At 56.0% G+C, this 16,653-nt stretch overlaps 1 protein-coding gene across 2 annotated transcripts in view; it reads left to right on the top strand.

Moving 5' to 3' along the window:
* The window catches only part of CAMKK1 (calcium/calmodulin dependent protein kinase kinase 1), a 33,112-nt gene extending 16,913 nt beyond the window's left edge, over positions 1-16,199 (top strand). Inside the window, exons 10-16 of one of the 2 annotated variants that reach the window (XM_030799958.1) lie at positions 600-799; positions 3,589-3,642; positions 4,908-4,981; positions 6,645-6,732; positions 6,954-7,082; positions 10,131-10,234; positions 14,199-16,199. In XM_030799958.1, the coding sequence (XP_030655818.1) occupies positions 600-799; positions 3,589-3,642; positions 4,908-4,981; positions 6,645-6,732; positions 6,954-7,082; positions 10,131-10,234; positions 14,199-14,271 (722 nt within the window). In that variant the 3' untranslated portion in view covers positions 14,272-16,199. The remainder of the gene's footprint in view (positions 1-599; positions 800-3,588; positions 3,643-4,907; positions 4,982-6,644; positions 6,733-6,953; positions 7,083-10,130; positions 10,235-14,198) is intronic. The other variant, XM_030799957.1, reaches the window with a different exon arrangement.
* The last annotated feature ends 454 nt before the right edge of the window (positions 16,200-16,653 follow it).

The following is a 16,653-nucleotide window of genomic DNA, read 5'->3' on the forward strand; positions in this document are numbered from 1 at the left end:
GTAATCCCAGCACTTTGGGAGGCCGAGGCGGGTGGATCACCTGAGGTCAGGAGTTCCAGACCAGCCTGACCAGCACGGCAAAACCCCATCTCTACTAAAAATACAAAAAGTAGCTGGGCGTGGTGGCAGACACCTGTAATCCCAACTACTCGGGAGGCTGAGGCAGGAGAATCGCTTGAACCTGGGAGGTGGAGGTTGCAGTGAGCCAAGATCGTGCCATTGCATTCCAGCCTGGGGGACAGAGCGAGACTCTGTCTCAAAAAAAAAAAAAAAAAAAAAAACAGCAACTCTCCTGCCCTAGTTTCCTCTGACCTCCCCACTCAGCAGCAGGTCCCTTGTTTGTCATGGAGAGGGCGGTGGACTTGGAATCAAAGACTCCTAAGATTCCAGTCCTGGCTCTGCTGCTCACAGCCTGGGCTCAGTGTCTGCACCTGCATGGAGAAGATGGCCTTGACGTCCTCTTCCCAGGTCGTCACCAGACGAAAGTGTGCATGGGCTGGGACATCCTGGCCGGCATCCCTGGCTGGGCAAGGACGGGTGTGGGGTCCTGGCCAGTGGTGCCCAGGCCAGCGCTCGGCTCAAGCTCCCCTTCTCTACAGTGCACTTCCAGAAGATCGTCCACAGGGACATCAAGCCATCCAACCTGCTCCTGGGGGATGATGGGCACGTGAAGATCGCCGACTTTGGCGTCAGCAACCAGTTTGAGGGGAACGACGCTCAGCTGTCCAGCACGGCCGGGACCCCGGCGTTCATGGCCCCTGAGGCCATTTCTGATTCCGGCCAGAGCTTCAGTGGCAAGGTGACTCGCAGGCCCTGGGCCAGGCTGGGGTTCAAGTTGGGGATGTAATAGCTTGCCGCGGGGGCCCGGTTTCTAACCTGAGGGTGCCAGGGTCCTTGTGTCCAGGGAGTGACATATTTGCCTCTTCTTGGAGTCTGACAAACTCCGCACCTTTGACCTTCTCCTGTTTTCCAGCAAAGTGGTCCCAAATCTCCCTTGCAGGTATTTACTGTTGGTTGCTCTGTGCTGGGTTCTGGACCGGGCTGTGGAAGAGGCAGAGACAAAGAGAACCCTGTTTCCTGCCCTCTGGATGGTTTCGGGGGAAGTTGGGGGTCCCCGCAGATCTTGGGACATGGCAGGATTTGAACTGGCCCTTGAAGAATGGGGAGGATCTGAGCCGGACCTGGAGCCTAGAGAATAAACCAGAGAACAGAGGGGCTCAGGGTGGGCGGCAGAGGGTAAACGGCCTGGGAGTTTGGGCTTTCTCCTGAGTGACAGAAGCATAGGCAAAGTCGTCTGAACAAGAGGTTACACAGTCTGGCTCAGCTCCCTGGGCACATGGCTGTTTCACCTGTGGAGTGCCAACCACCCCACTGCCAGGGAGGCTGTGGGTGAGAGGCATTTGGACACGTGTGAGTATCCAGGAAAGAGGTCAGGAGGCCGGGCACATGCCTGTAATCCCAGTGCTTTGGGAGGCCAAGGCGGGTCTCTTAAGGCTAGGAATTTGAGACAAGCCTGGGCAACATAGCAAGACCCCATTTCTACAAAAAAATGAAAACATTAGCCAGGTGTGGTCATGCGCACCTGTAGTCCCAGTTACTCGGGAGGCTGAAGTGGGAGGATCGCTTGAGTCCAGGAGTTGGGGGCTGTGGTGAACTGTGATCATACCACTGCACTCTAGCCTGAGCGACTGAGCGAGACCTTGTTTCTAAGAAAGAAAGAAAGAGGTTGGGGATGTTGATAAAGATTTTTTGAAATGTTTTATTTTCATATAATTCTAAATTTACAGAAAAGTTGGAAGAATAGTACAGAGAAATCCCATATATCTTTTTACCCAGATTCACCAGTTATTGACATTTTGTCCCACTGCCTTTTTCTTCATCTTTTTCTATGTATCTGTATTCATACTACATTTTTCTGAGCCATTTGAAAGTTACACTGAAGGTATTATGCCCCTTTATCACTAAATACATTAGTGGATATTTCTTAAGAACAGGGACATCCTCTTAAATAACCCCAATACAATGATTAAAATTAGAAAATTCACCATTGATAAGACTTATATATAGGCTGGGCATGGTGGCTCACGCCTGTAATCCCAGCCCTTTGGGAGGCCAAGGCGGGTGGATCACCTGAGGTCAGGAGTTTGAGACTAGCCTGGCCAACGTGGTGAAACCCCGTCTTTACTAAAAAATACAAAAATTAGCTGGGCATGGTGGCAGGAACCTGTAATTCCAGCTACTTGGGAGGCCGAGGCAGGAGAATCGTTCAAACCCAGGAGGCAGAGGTTGCAGTGAGCTGAGATCATGCCATTGCACTCCAGCCTAGGGGACAGAGCGAGACTCTGTCTGAAAAAAAAAAAAAAGACTTATATATAATCCACAGACCTTATTTTTTTATTTTTATATATTTTTTTGAGACGGAGTCTTGCTCTGTCACCCAGGCTGGAGTGCAGTGGCACAATCTCAGCTCACTGCAAGCTCTGGCTCCCGGGTTCACGCCATTCTCCTGCCTCAGCCTCTCCGAGTAGCTGGGACTACAGGCGCCCGCCACCACGCCCGGCTAATTTTTTGTATTTTTAGTAGAGACAGGGTTTCACCACGGTCTCGAGCTCCTGACCTCGTGATCCGCCCGCCTCGGCCTCGCAAAGTGCTGGGATTACAAGCGCGAGCCACCGCGCCTGGCCCACAGACCTTATTTAAATGTTATCAGTTGTCCTGATGCTGTCCTTCATAGCGTCTTCTTTTTCTGGTCCCAGGATCCAATCCGGGGCCACTTGCTGCATTTGCTTTCTTGTCTGTGGTGTCCTTTCATCTGGAAGAGGGCCTTGGCCTTCCTTTGTCTTTCCTGATCTTGACATTTTTGAAGAGAACCAGCCTGTTATTTTGTAGAATGTTGTCAGTTTGCATTTGTCTGGTGTTCCCTGACTGGATTCAGATGATGCATCTGGGACAGGGATATGTAGGTAGAGGTTGAGAATCATTCGCGTAAGCAGGAAAGTGGAAACCAGAAGAGGTGGCATTCCGGGGTGGAAGGTAGAGAGAGCACACATTGGAGTCCTGGGCGCGGGGAGGCCCGGGGGTGCTTGGGAGCCCGGAGGAGTTGTTGCAGTGGCAGTGGATGAGGGTGTGAGTGGACAGGGCCTCTGTGTGGGCAGGGGCTGCTTGCAATATCAGGGAGAAGGTGGATTATGAGGAGAAGGGATGACTCCTTGAAGCCCGAGCTGGTTTAGTGAGCAGAAGTTCCACATATACCATCATTCCTTGGGTGCGTCTGTGACACGGGAGCGGCCCATGTGACCCTCTGGATGAAGGAGGTTTTGTACCTGTTGAGTTGGAAACATACCTGGTTAGAGCCTGTCCCAAGGAGACTGAGAACCCCTGGAGGGTGGAGGCCTTGTTCTGGCCGTCCCTGTGTCCTCAGCACTCAGCACGGGGCCCAGCATCGAGCAAGCACCGGGGAGTGTTTGTCGAGTGAGTACATGACAGAGGAAGGAGGTTCCCTGCAGGCCTCTCCTGCAGACCGCTGGAGCTGGGTGGGCAGAGGTGGCTGTGCCTGTTGGGGACTGATGTGGGCATGTTTCTTTCCAGGCCTTGGATGTGTGGGCCACCGGCGTCACGTTGTACTGCTTTGTCTATGGGAAGGTGAGTGCCGGGGATGCCAGCAGAGCTGGGGCAGGTCCAGTGAGGCGGGCACGGGCGACGGATGCAGGCTCTTCCTTTCTGTCCTTAAGTAAAGTGGCTTTTGAAAGAGCCCACCTGTCTCAGAGAAGGCTGAGAGAGAAGAGGCTTTTTCTGTCTTTCTCTGGTCCCCTGCGGAGGGATTCTCGCAAAGGAGTCGCAGGACAGCAGATAACCAAGGGGAGGTGCTGACGGTGGTGTTGCCACCACCCCAGCCAGAGTGCTCCCCGTCCCTCTGTCCCTTGACGCCATTCACTTATTGAGCCACGTGTTCACTCCCTTGCTCATTCATTCGACAAATTGTCCTTCACCCCTCTCCTGGCTGAGGCTGGACCCTGGGGACACCCATTGCTGACGTAGCAGTGATCCCGGCCGGGCGCGGTGGCTCAAGCCTGTAATCCCAGCACTTTGGGAGGCCAAGGCGGGTGGATCACGAGATCAGGAGATCAAGACCATCCTGGCTAACACGGTGAAACCCCGTCTCTACTAAATATACAAAAAAAAAAAAAAAAGAAAATTAGCTGGGCGTGGCGGCGGGCGCCTGTATTCCCAGCTACCTGGGAGGCTGAGGCAGGAGAATGTCGTGAACCCAGGGGGCGGAGCTTGCAGTGAGCTGAGATTGCGCCACTGCACTCCAGCCTGGGCAACAGAGCAAGACTCTGTCTCAAAAAAAAAAAAAAAATACTGATCCCTGCCCTCAGGTGCTCCTGCTCTGGTGACCGCACTAAGGGGCGGGGGGGAATTTCAGTGAACGTGTTCCCCAGCTCCAGGCCCTGGGAGTGGAGGCCTGGCCACAAGTGGCGGTAATGGTGGTGGGTGCACCCAGCCTGTCCTGGCCTGGCCACAGGTGGCAGTAATGGCAGTGGGTGCACCCAGCCTGGCCTAGCCTGGCTATAGGTGGCAGTAATGGCAGTGGGTGCACCCAGCCTGGCCTGGCTGCAGGTAGCGGTAACGGCGGTGGGTGCACCCAGCCTGGCCTGGCCGCAGGTGGCAGTTATGGCGGTGGGTGCACCCAGCCTCATTGTTCCCTCAGCAGCTCATTCATTCAGTCAACATTTGTTGAACATTTGCAGTGTGCCAGGCCCTAAACAATGAGTTGAGGTCCTTCTCATGTAATGGGAGCCCAGAGCTGCCCCCTATCCCTGCCCCAACCAAGGGAGGGGGGCTGGTCCCCTGGCACAGGTCAAGGCCCTGGACCCACATCCTTTGTCTGCCTCTCCACCCCACAGTGCCCATTCATCGACGATTTCATCCTGGCCCTCCACAGGAAGATCAAGAATGAGCCCGTGGTGTTTCCTGAGGAGTGAGTTGTCCACCCAGGGGACCAAGGGGGCTACCACCCACTCCTGGTGTCTGAGTTTTGGCAGAGCTTTTGCCCTTTGAGGACCCCACCCCAGCCTGCAGATATGAAGGTGGCAGTGCTGTTCCCTGGGAGGGACCCCTGAATAGATGGATGGGTGGGACTCTGGAGCCAAGGGTCTCCGCGACGTCACTGTATGGATGGGAACCCTGAGATCCAGGGATGACCACAGGCATCATTCACACCACTCCTTCACCGCAGGCCTGTCTGGGGTCAGTGGCGCCAGCCCCACCCAGCCCCTGGACTCAAGGGGAACTTCTCCTTCCCCCACTCAGGATAGGGGAGCTTCAAGATGCCAGTGCGTGCTCCCCATTTTACAGATGGGAAAGAAGACGCTCTGGAGGAGAGCGGTCAGGGGGCTGCGACTCAAGCCACTCCTCCTCCCCACTCCTCCCATCGTGACCGACGTCTCTGAGCGTAGCAGGGATGTCAGGGAGGCCTCTTGCTCATGCACGGTTTGCCTCATGATGGTTTGGCCACTGTGGCAGCCACAGCCTGAGCTCCCTGGCTCCTCTTTTCAGGAGTGCATTTCAGGAGTGAAATGGAGGCCAAGTGTGGTGGCTCACGCCTGTAATCCCAGCACTTTGGGAGGCCGAGGTGGGCAGATCCCCTGAGGTTATGAGTTAGAGACCAGCCTGGCCAACATGGTGAAACCCTCTCTCTGCTAAAAATACAAAAATTAGCCAGGCGTGGTGGTGCACATCTGTAGTCCCAGCTACTCGGGAAGCTGAAGCACGAAAATTGCTTGAACCTGGGAGGCAGAGGTTGCAGTGAGCCTGGGCAACACAGCAAGACTCTGTCTCAAAAACAAAAAAAAAAAAAAAGAAGAAGAAACTGAAGGCCGGGTTCGGTGGCTCACGCCTGTAATCCCAGCACTTTGGGAGGCCGAGGCGGGCGGATCACGAGGTCAGGAGATCGAGATCATCCTGGCTAACACAGGGAAACCCCGTCTCTACTAAAAATACAAAAAAATTAGCCAGTGGCAGGTGCCTGTAGTCCCAGCTACTCAGGAGGCTGAGGCAGGAGAATGGCATGAACCCGGGAGGCGGAGCTTGCAGTGAGCTGAGATCGCGCCACTGCACTGCAGCCTGGGCGACAGAGCGAGACTCCGTCTCAAAAAAAAAAAAAAAAGAAGCCTGGGGTTTGGGCAGAGAGAGTTGGGGCTGATGTGGCGCTGAGGGGGCTGCTCCCTCCCCTCTGAGTCTCCCATCTCTGCCTGCACTCTTCTGGCTGGCACTGTGCCAGCCCGCTAACCTCCCTGGGCCTCAGTTTCCTCCTCTGTCAAATGAGAGAGGATCTTCTCTGGGTGTAGAAAAGGATGAGGTGGTGAGTGGGACTGAAGCCCCTTGTGTCCCATAAAGCGACTCTCCTCACCATCTTTGCCACCCAGTGGGGTGTCCAGCACCCATGGAACTCTGTGCCTCTGTCCTGGAGGGAGACTTTACCTCCTGCTCAGGAAAGCCTCTCCAAGCATTTGTGAAATTCCCGCCTGCTGTCCGGAACTCAGTCTTCCCATCCGAGGGACGAGGGTTTCGGGAGGAGAGGTGGACGGGAAGAGGTCCTCGTCAGTGGTCCCACCCTCCTCTCCTTCCTTCGCCCTCTCCAGGCCAGAAATCAGCGAGGAGCTGAAGGACCTCATCCTGAGGATGCTAGACAAGAATCCTGAGACGAGAATTGGGGTGCCAGACATCAAGGTCGGGGAACTGGAGGTCTTGGGCTGGGCTGGGACACAGAAAACAGGCGTCAGTCTCCCTTTCTGGAGAGATGGACACCAGGATGCATGTGTGTTGGGTTTTAGTCTGTGGACTTTGGACCCCTCCAGGTGATGCTGGTAAAGGCCTGAAGTCCTTTGCTGACTGAGTGTCTGCCTATGGCCTGACCTCTCCCCCTCTCCCTGCCCTCCCGGCCCCGACAGTTGCACCCTTGGGTGACCAAGAATGGGGAGGAGCCCCTTCCTTCGGAGGAGGAGCACTGCAGCGTGGTGGAGGTGACTGAGGAGGAGGTGAAGAACTCGGTCAGGCTCATCCCCAGCTGGACCACGGTGGTAAGAGGGCCAGGGTAGACGCTCCCTTGTCCTGGAGGGCCTGGGGGGCCTGAGCCTTGCTCCGTGCCTAGCTCCTTGCGGGGACAGAGGCCTGCCTGGCCAGCCAGCTGTGATCCTGGGCCACTGGAGCCGCCATTCTGCTGGAGGCCAATGGAGAAGGAGGTCTTGTGGTCGGGAGACCAGGAGGCTTGGTGAGGAGAGTGACTGATTTAAAGAAATACCGGGTGTGGGGCCGGGCGCGGTGGCTCACGCCTGTAATCCCAGCACTTTGGGAGGCCGTGGCGGGCGGATCACGAGGTCAGGAGATCGAGACCATCCTTGAAACCCCGTCTCTACTAAAAATATAGAAAATTAGCCAGGCGTGGTGGCGGGCGCCTGTAGTCCCAGCTACTCGGGAAGCTGAGGCAGGAGAATGCCGTGAACCCGGGAGGCGGAGCTTGCAGTGAGCCGAGATCGCATCACTGCACTCCAGCCTGGGCTGCAGAGCGAGACTCCGTCTCAAAAAAAAAAAAAAACAAAAGAAAAAAGGAAAAAAAAGAAATACCAGGCGCAGTGGCTCATGCCTGTAATCCCAGCACTTTGGGAGGCCGAGGTGGGCGGATCATGAGGTCAGGAGATCGAGACCATCCTGGCTAATACGGTGAAACCCCGTCTCTACTAAAAATACAAAAAAATTAGCCAGGCGTGGTGGCGGGCGCCTGTAGTCCCAGCTACTCGGGAGGCCGAGGCAGGAGAATCACTTGAACCTGGGAGGTGAAGGTTGTAGTGAGCTGAGATCATGCTATTGCACTCCAGCCTGGGTGACAGAACGGAAGCATTTCCTTCCCTCCAGATAGTTACTGAGCTTCCGTTCTGCAGGCACTGCACAAGGTGCCGAGGACAAGGCAGGGGAACGGCCTGGGCAGCCTTTGGATTGGAGAAGTGGCCCCAAAGCCCATGTATCAGGCAGCGCCTGTGTCTCCCCCAGAGCCGGCATGTCAGTTAGACGGCGCCTGCGTCTCCCCCAGAGCCCGCGTATCCATTAGACGGTGCCTTCGTCTCCCCCAGAGCCCGCATATCAGACGGCGCCTGCATCTCCCCCAGAGCCCGCGTATCAGTTAGAGGGCGCCTGCGTCTCCCCCAGTGCCCGCTGACATTTCAGTTTTGCTCCTCTTCCTCTGCTCAGCTTCTGTGTTGGTGCTTGGAAGTGATTCACGTAGTCCGTGATGGCCACTTGGGGCCACTGAGAGCCCTGCCCTGCCCCTGCCTGAGAGTCGAGTGAGTCAGGGCAAGCACAAGGCCAGGAGCCAGAGCTGGGACCACTGCCATTGGCGGGGCCTGGCCTTGCACTTTATCCCCCTCTGCAGGGTCCCGGCCCAGCTAGGACCAGCTGGCTGAATCCCTGCCCCCTATGCTTACTTGGCTCTGTGGGGTCCCTGGAACCAGGCAACTCCCACGGTGTCCCCAGGACCGCTTCCCTGCTCTTAGCCACCATCTCCTCTCTCCCAGACACTGGAAGAAGCTCCCACACTGTACCTTGCTTCTGCTCTCACTCCCCGTCCCCCTGGTCAATGCTCAACTCGGCACCCAGCATGGTCCTGGTGGCATGAGTGTGTCACCTCCCAGCTCAGAGCCTACTTCTCACCTGGGCTGCTGTGTCCCTCAGAATCAGACCTCCAGCCTGTGCCCCACCACCCACCCTGTTTTTCTGCGGGGCTCCTGCCCCGTCCCCCCATCATGCACTCGGCTCTGGCCACGTGCCGTGGAAGGGGCTGCCCCAGAGCCTTTAGATTTCGCTTTCCTCTGCCTGCGGAGCCCCACCCGTGATGGCCACGGGACTCGCTCCATCACTTCGGCTTTTTACGCCAGGGTCCCCTCCTAGAGAGAAGCGAGCCTTCCCTGGCCCTGTAGCTTCAGGCTCCCCTGCGTCACACCTCATCGCCATTCCCTTGTTTTGTTTTTTTCCTTTCCACTTACTGACATACATATTTTACTGATTTTTCTTCTTTACTTATCGCCTGTCTCCCCCAACTAGAATATAAACTGTATGATGGCTGGGCGCAGTGGCTCACGCCTGTAATCCCAGCACTTTGGGAGGCCAAGGCGGGAGGATCACTTGAGGTCAGGAGTTTGAGACCAGCCTGGCCAACATGGTGAAGCCATGTCTCTTGTAAAAATACAAAAAATTAGCCGGGTGTGGTGGTAGACGCCTGTAATCCCAGCTATTCAGGAGGCTGAGGCAGAAGGATCATTTGAACCCGGGAGGCAGAGGGTGCAGTGAGCTGAGATTGTGCCACTGCACTCCAGCCCTGGGCAACAAGAGTGAAACTCCGTCTGAAAAAAAAAAAAGGCTATATGGCTATATGAGGGCAAGAATTTTGGCCTCAGTGTGGCCCCAGTGCCTAGAGTAGTGTCCAGCACACGGTAGGCAGCCAGTGGTGACCAGTGTTGACAGGATGGATGGAGACAAGCGAGTGAGTGAAAGGACTGGCGAGCGTGCCGCTGGCTCTCTGCATGCGTGTGAGTCGGCGTGTCTGTGGGCAGGGCATGGAACCGTCCTTGTCACGGAGGAGGGACAAAGGCAGAGAGCCAGGCTACGGCAGCTGCTCCCCTCCTGGCAGCCCCACTGGCTCGGCCACCGGCTGCGGCTCAGCCGCTTCCCGGGCCGCCCTGCAGTAGCATCTTGGCATCCTCTCTGCGGCCGGAAGGTGGGAAGGATGGCACAGCATCCCTCCATGGCATTGCTGCCGTAGCGAGAAGGTATCTTCTAATGGACTCCCACTTCCAGCCCTGGCCCTCCCCACTCTTTCAGCCTGGCTTCGCGGACCCTTCATGGGCTGGTCCTGGCCCCCTCCTCATGCACCAGCGGCACCCGGCTCCTCACCATTCCAGGAATTGGCCCCCAGCCGCCGGCCCCCTGTGTTCTTGCCCCTGCCATTTCATGCTGTGCTGATTGAAATGGGACCTGCATTGCAGCCCCCTTGGCAGTTGCTCTCGGGGAATTGGAGCAGAGGCTGCGTGTCTGGGAGCCTGGCGCCTGTGCTCCTCACGCTGCTGTGTCCTCCTCAGATCCTGGTGAAGTCCATGCTGAGGAAGCGTTCCTTTGGGAACCCGTTTGAGCCCCAAGCACGGAGGGAAGAGCGATCCATGTCTGCTCCAGGAAACCTACTGGTGTAAGTACTGGTGGGCCAGGGCCTGCCGGGCACTCCCTGGAGTTGGGTGGGGAGGCCTGAGGCCCATCCTCCCACTCTCAGTGTCGTTGGGCCGAGGCCAGAGCCTGGGGACTTGGCCAGGTCTCGGAGTTGGCCCCATTTGCATCTCTGTCGCCAAGGTTAGTCGGGGCTAGAAGGGACCTTTTGGGCCCAGCCCTTGCTTCATTCCTGGGGCCAGCATCCCTCACATACACACTTCCAGGGATGAGGAGCTCACGCAGCCCCTCCATGGGACAGGAAGACCCTTCTTCCATGAAGCTTGATGTCACTCTCTCACTGAGTCCAGCCCCTCTAGGGTTTCAAATCTGCGGCCCCCTCAGCCCTTGGCAGCCTGGCAGGGGTTTGCAGACAGGCTGATGTTGGCTTCCTGTAGGAGGCTGGCGGGCTGTAGGGGAGGGGTGCTGGCCCCTCTGCCTCGCCCTGGGGACTGTCGGCTGCTCTCCCAAGTGGCCCAGGCTGCCTTCAGCCATTGCTGGGGCTCTGCGCCCAGTCAGCGCTTTGTGAGTGCTTGTCTGGTGAGTAAGCAGGGACAGGCTGGCCGGTGGACCGCGGGAGAGGAACCCGCATTTGCTGAGCGCTCCCTATGGTGAGCCACGCCTGTGGGTTCACCACCTCCTAGGAGGGTCCAGCAAAGCAGCTCCCCAAGCCTGTGTGCCTCATCCTCAGCAGTTCCACCTTCTTCCACTATAATAAAAGCCAGTCTGGGATGCTAACAAGGCCTGTGCTGGAGTTTGTACACAAACCTGCAGAGAGAAAACCGGCGGGGTCCTGAACCACAGCGTGGTCCTGGGACAGCCACTGCCTTCCTCTGGCCCCGGAGGGAAGCTTCGGGGAAGGGGCTGGTGGGAGTTGTTTGCCCCACCCCAGCCTGCTGTGTGTGGAAGGCGCACTCCCCAGAGGGGTGAGTGCCACGTGCTGTCTGGGTGCCTTGGCTTCACGCTGTCACCGGATCTGTTCGGGACCACCATGTTGGTTTCCCGTGAGGCCTCCCTCTCGTAAGAGGGCCCTTCAGAAGGGTCGGGTCCCCTCATAGTGGACAAGCTGACATCTGCTCCCTGCTGGAGGTCGCTTGCACCCAGGGAGAGCCTCATAATGAGGTGGGGGGCCTGGGAGAGGCCTGGAGGTCCCAACCGCAGCTTTTCTATCATCTCTTCAGTGAGGTGGTTGCGGTTGGGGGAGGATTCTCTGAGCTCATCCAGGAATGTAGGCCTCTGATGCTGGAATTGTGCTTAGTGTAGGGGTTTTGGGTGGGCGGGGGGGGGGGCGCATATATAATTTGACATCCAAATGGGGACTTTTTTTTTTTTTTTTTGAGACGGAGTTTCACTCTGTCACCCTGGCTGGAGTGGAGTGCAGTGGCATGATCTCGGCTCACTGCAACCTCTACCCTCTGGGTTCAAATGATTTTCCTTCCTCAGCCTCCTGAGTAGCTGGGACTACAGGCGCCTGCCACCATGCCCGGCTAAGTTTTTGTATTTTTAGTAGAGATGGGGTTTCACCATCTTGGCCAGGCTGGTCTTGAACTCCTGACCTCGTGATCCACCCGCCTCGGCCTCCCAAAGTGCTGGGATTACAGGCATGAGCCACTGCACCCGGCCAAATGGGGACATTTTTGAGAGTGAAAGGGGAAGCCATTAATAATTATGCCAGCACGGCCGGGCACAGTGGCTCACGCCTGTAATCTCAGCACTTTGGGAGGCCGAGGCAGGCAGATCACAGGGTCAGGAGATCGAGACCATCCTGGCTAACATGGTGAAACCCCGTCTCTACTAAAAATACAAAAAATCAGCTGGGCGTGGTGGCGGGCGCCTGTAGTCCCAGCTACTCAGGAGGCTGAGGCAGGAGAATGGCGTGAACCCGGGAGGCGGAGCTTGCAGTGAGCCGAGATCGCGCCACTGCACTCCAGCCTGGGCGACAGAGCAAGACTCCGTCTCAAAAAATAATAATTATTATGCCAGCACGGTGGCTCATGCCTATAATCCCAGCACTTTGGGAGGCCAAGGCAGGATTGCTTGAGGCCAGGAGTTCAAGACCAGCCTGGGCAACATAGCAAGACCCCATCTCTAAAAAAAAAAAAAAAAAAAAAAATTAGCCGGGCGTGGTGGTGGACGCCTATAGCCCCAGCTACTCAGGAGGCTGAGGTAGGAGGATTGCTTGAGTCTGGGAGGTGGAGGTTGCGGTGAGCTGAGATTGCACCACTGTACTCCAGCCTGGGTGACAGAGCCAGACCCTGTCTCGAAAAAAAAAAAAAAAAAAAAAAAGTAATAATAATTATGCCAGGACAACAGGTGGACACCTGGTCCTTCTGACTCAGAGCCTGTGGTCCAGCACCCCCTAGTGGCAGAACAAGCCAGACACAGGATAAAGATACATTTAGTGCCTAGATTGTGCCTGGCAAACAGTGACAAGATGGGGCTTACTGCTTTCCAGCTATAAAATTCTAGAATTCTGTGACCCAAGTTTAATTTGGGGTAGAGCTTTTTTAAAAAAAAATAGAGATGGAGTCTTGCCACGTTGCCCAGGCTGGACTTAAACTCCTGGCCTCAAGCAATTTGCCCACCTTGGCCTCTGAAAGTGCTAGGATTACAGGCACGAGCCACCACACCCAGCCTCCAGGTTTAACTTTGAAAGAAGATTTTACCTCATCATCGAGTCCCAATATTTATCCTTGATAGACTGTTTTGGTTTGTTTGTTTGTTTGTTTTGAGATGGAGTTTTGCTCTTGTTGCCCAGGCTGGAGGGCAATGGCGCAAACTCAACTCACTGCAATCTCCACCTCTCACGTTCAAGCAGTTCTGCCTCAGCCTCCCAAGTAGCTGGGATTACAGGTGCATGCCACCACCACACCGGCTAATTTTTGTATTTTTATTAGAGACGGGATTTCACCATGTTGGTCAGGCTGGTCTCAAACTCCCGACTTCAGGTGATCTGCCCACCTCAGCCTCCCAAAGTGCTGGGATTACAGGTGTGAGCCACTGTGCCCGGCCATAGAGTTTTTTTATACTTTGGGATAATTGTAGAAGCTCCGTAGTACAGTTAAGTGGGGTTGGTCCTTTTTAAAGATATCAAAACCCATTTACTGGTTATTTTAAAAAGAGACATTTTGGGAGGAAAATTAGATATAGAAATCTGTTGAATATGTGACAGAATCCCAAGACTGATAGATGGACTCTGCCCTGTGAACAAGGCAAAGAAAAATGCAAAATGAAAGCCTCTCTACCCAGATCTGCTGGGGGCTGACTGAGGTCAACACCGAAGGCCCTCAGGCCAGGCACCGTGGCTCACGCCTCTAATCCCAACACTTTAGGAGGCTGAGGTGGATGGATCACTTGAGCCCAGGAGTTTGAGACCAGCCTGGGCAACATGGTGAAACCCTGTTTTTATAGAGATAAAAAAATACAAAAATTAGCTGGGCGTGGTGGCATGTGCCTGTAGTCTCAGCTATTCAGGAGGCTGAGGTGGGAGGATCGCTTGAGCCTGGGAGGCAGAGGTTGCAATGAGCTGAGATTGCACCACTGCACTCCAGCCTGCGCGACAGAGCCAGACCCTGTCTCAAAACAACAACAACAACAAAACCACACACACGGAGAGAAGGCCCTTGACGAGGCTGATAGTCAGAGGATGTAGGGAAGTCAGCTGGGTCAGACCGCGAGCAGCTCCGGAGGCTGTGCTGGGAGGTTTAGACTTCATCTCTGGTCAATGGGGGGCCACGGAGGCATTGTGGGCTGAGGCCGGGGGCTGGGAGAGCAGCAAGGAGCGACTGCCGTGATGTAGGGAGGCCAGAGGGAGGCCAAGCTTGGGGCAGTGGGTGAAGAGGGCTTTGAGAGATCGTGGGATTCAGATTCCTGGGTGTGTGAGGGAGAGTGTCTCCCTGAGTGCATATTCTGACCCTGAGGTCCCTCTGTCCCTGGTGTCCTCTGAACAGGAAAGAAGGGTGTGGCGAAGGGGGCAAGAGCCCAGAGCTCCCGGGCGTCCAGGAAGACGAGGCTGCATCCTGAGCCCCTGCATGCACCCAGGGCCACCCGGCAGCACACTCATCCCGCGCCTCCAGAGGCCCACCGCCCTCATGCAACAGCCGCCCCCGCGGGCAGGGGGCCGGGGACTGCAGCCCCACTCCCGCCCCTCCCCCATCGTGCTGCATGACCTCCACGCACGCACGTCCAGGGACAGACTGGAATGTATGTCATTTGGGGTCTTGGGGGCAGGGCTCCCACGAGGCCATCCTCCTCTTCTTGGCCCTCCTTGGCCTGACCCATTCTGTGGGGAAACCAGGTGCCCATGGAGCCTCAGAAACGCCACCTGGCTGGTTGGCATGGCCCGGGGAAGGAGGCAGAGGTAAGAGATCAAGATGGCAGGTGGAGGCCTGGCTTACTGCAACTGAAGAGACCTCCTGCTGGGGCCGGGCAGGCCTGGCTCAGCTGCCACAGGCATATGGTGGAGAGGGGGGTACCCTGCCCACCTTGGGGTGGTGGTGCCAGAGCTCTTGTCTACTCAGATGCTGGTATGGGGGCTCGGACCCCTCACTGGGGAGAGGGCCAGTGTTGGAGAATTCTGATTCCTTTTTTGTTGTCTTTTACTTTTGTTTTTAACCTGGGGGTTCAGGGGAGAGGCCCTGCTTGGGAGCATCTCACGAGCTTTCGTACAGCTTCCATGGTTCCCAGCACACCCCACCGTTATTTGGCAGTCAAGTGGATGGAACTCACTTTCCTGGACTGTGTTTCGCATTCGGCGTTTTCTGGAAAGTGGACTGAACAGAATGAAGCTCTGAGCAGAGGCCTGAAGCGGAAGCACCACATCGTCCCTGCCCATCTCCCTCCCTTGATGGTGCCCCAGAGCTGAGGCTGGAGAAGACACCAGGGCTGACTTTTACCGAGGGCCATGGACACGACAGGCCTGTGGCCCTGCGCATGCTGAAATAACCGGAACCCAGCCTCTCATCCTACACTGGCCTACCCATCTGGCCCCAAGAGCTGCACTCACATTCCTACGACGAAGGACAAACTGTCCAGGTTGGAGGGATCACGAGACACAGAACCTGGAGGGGTATGCTCGCCGGCAGGTGGCCTCTGCGGCAGTTGCCTCGCCCTGAGGACATGAGCAGTCAGCCTGCTCAGAGCGGGGGTGCTGGAGTGCGTGCAGACACAGCTTTTCTGGAGCAGCCTTCACCTTCTCTCTGGGATCAGTGTCTGGCTGGCCGGTGTGGCATTTGCTGACCGAATGCTCATAGAGATTGACCCCCACAGGGAAATCACACAGGACTCGGACACTGCCCTGGAAACATGGATGGACAAGGGATTTTGGCCACAGGTGTGGGTTTCCTGTTGGAGGAGGGCTTGTTTGGAGAAGGGAGGCTGGCTGGGGGAGACACCTGGATCCCACTGCATCTCCGCGCCCGTGGGTGCATGTCACGCCTCCACGCGCACACGCATGCGCGTGCCCATCTGCTGCACGCAGCTCACTCATATGTCCTGCACTGGTACATGCATCTGTAATACAGTTTCTACGTCTATTTAAGGCTAGGAGCCGAATGTGCCCCATTGTCAATGGGTCCACGTTTCTCCCCGGCTCCTCTGTGCTAAGGCAGTGTGGCCCAGGGCTTAAAAAGTTACTCGGTACTGTTTTTAAGAACACTTTTATAGAGTTAGTGGAAGGCAAGTTAAGAGCCAATCACTGATCCCCAAGTGTTTCTTGAGCATCTCCGAGCGTCTGGTTTGGGGGGACCACGTCAATCGGACCCACCCTTGGAAAGCTCAGGGGTGGGCCCACTTGGGATGCTTACCCCGTCACTGAGGGTTTTGGTTGGCATCGTTTTCGAATGTAGCACAAGCGATGAGCAAACTCTATAAGAGTGTTTTAAAAATTAACTTCCCAGGAAGTGAGTTAAAAACAATAAAAGCCCTTTCTTGAGTTAAAAAAAAAAAAAAAAGAAGGCTTGTGTGTACATTTTCTGCATCTGGATATACGCTCTTTCTCAGCAGCTGGAACAGCTGGCTTTGTTGAATTTTCTGGAAGCGTCTGAGGCACCGTAAGTCCCTGAGCAGGACAGTGGTGAGAGGTGCTCTTGGGGGAGGGAGGGAGAGGGAAGGTTTGGCTCAGGAGGTGACGGGGCTGCAGTCCAGGGTACAGCTGAGGCTCCTGGGTGGCTCTGTGGCCACTCCTTGGGAAGAACTGCCTGTTTCACAGGGGCTCAGGAGGCCAAGGTCTGGTCCAGGTGGGAGCCATAGCTGCTTCTTTTGGGGCAGAGGTCCCTATGGTGTCACAGGAGTGCCTGTGACACCAGCCCAGTGACCTCCCATCCCCACTTAGCCTTAGACACTGGTACAGACTTTTAGGACCCCACACCTCTGTTCCCATGGTCATCGTTGAGGTCACACAGAAAG

Source organism: Nomascus leucogenys, chromosome 19 (genome assembly GCF_006542625.1).
Source record: "Nomascus leucogenys isolate Asia chromosome 19, Asia_NLE_v1, whole genome shotgun sequence".
NCBI lineage: Eukaryota > Metazoa > Chordata > Mammalia > Primates > Hylobatidae > Nomascus > Nomascus leucogenys.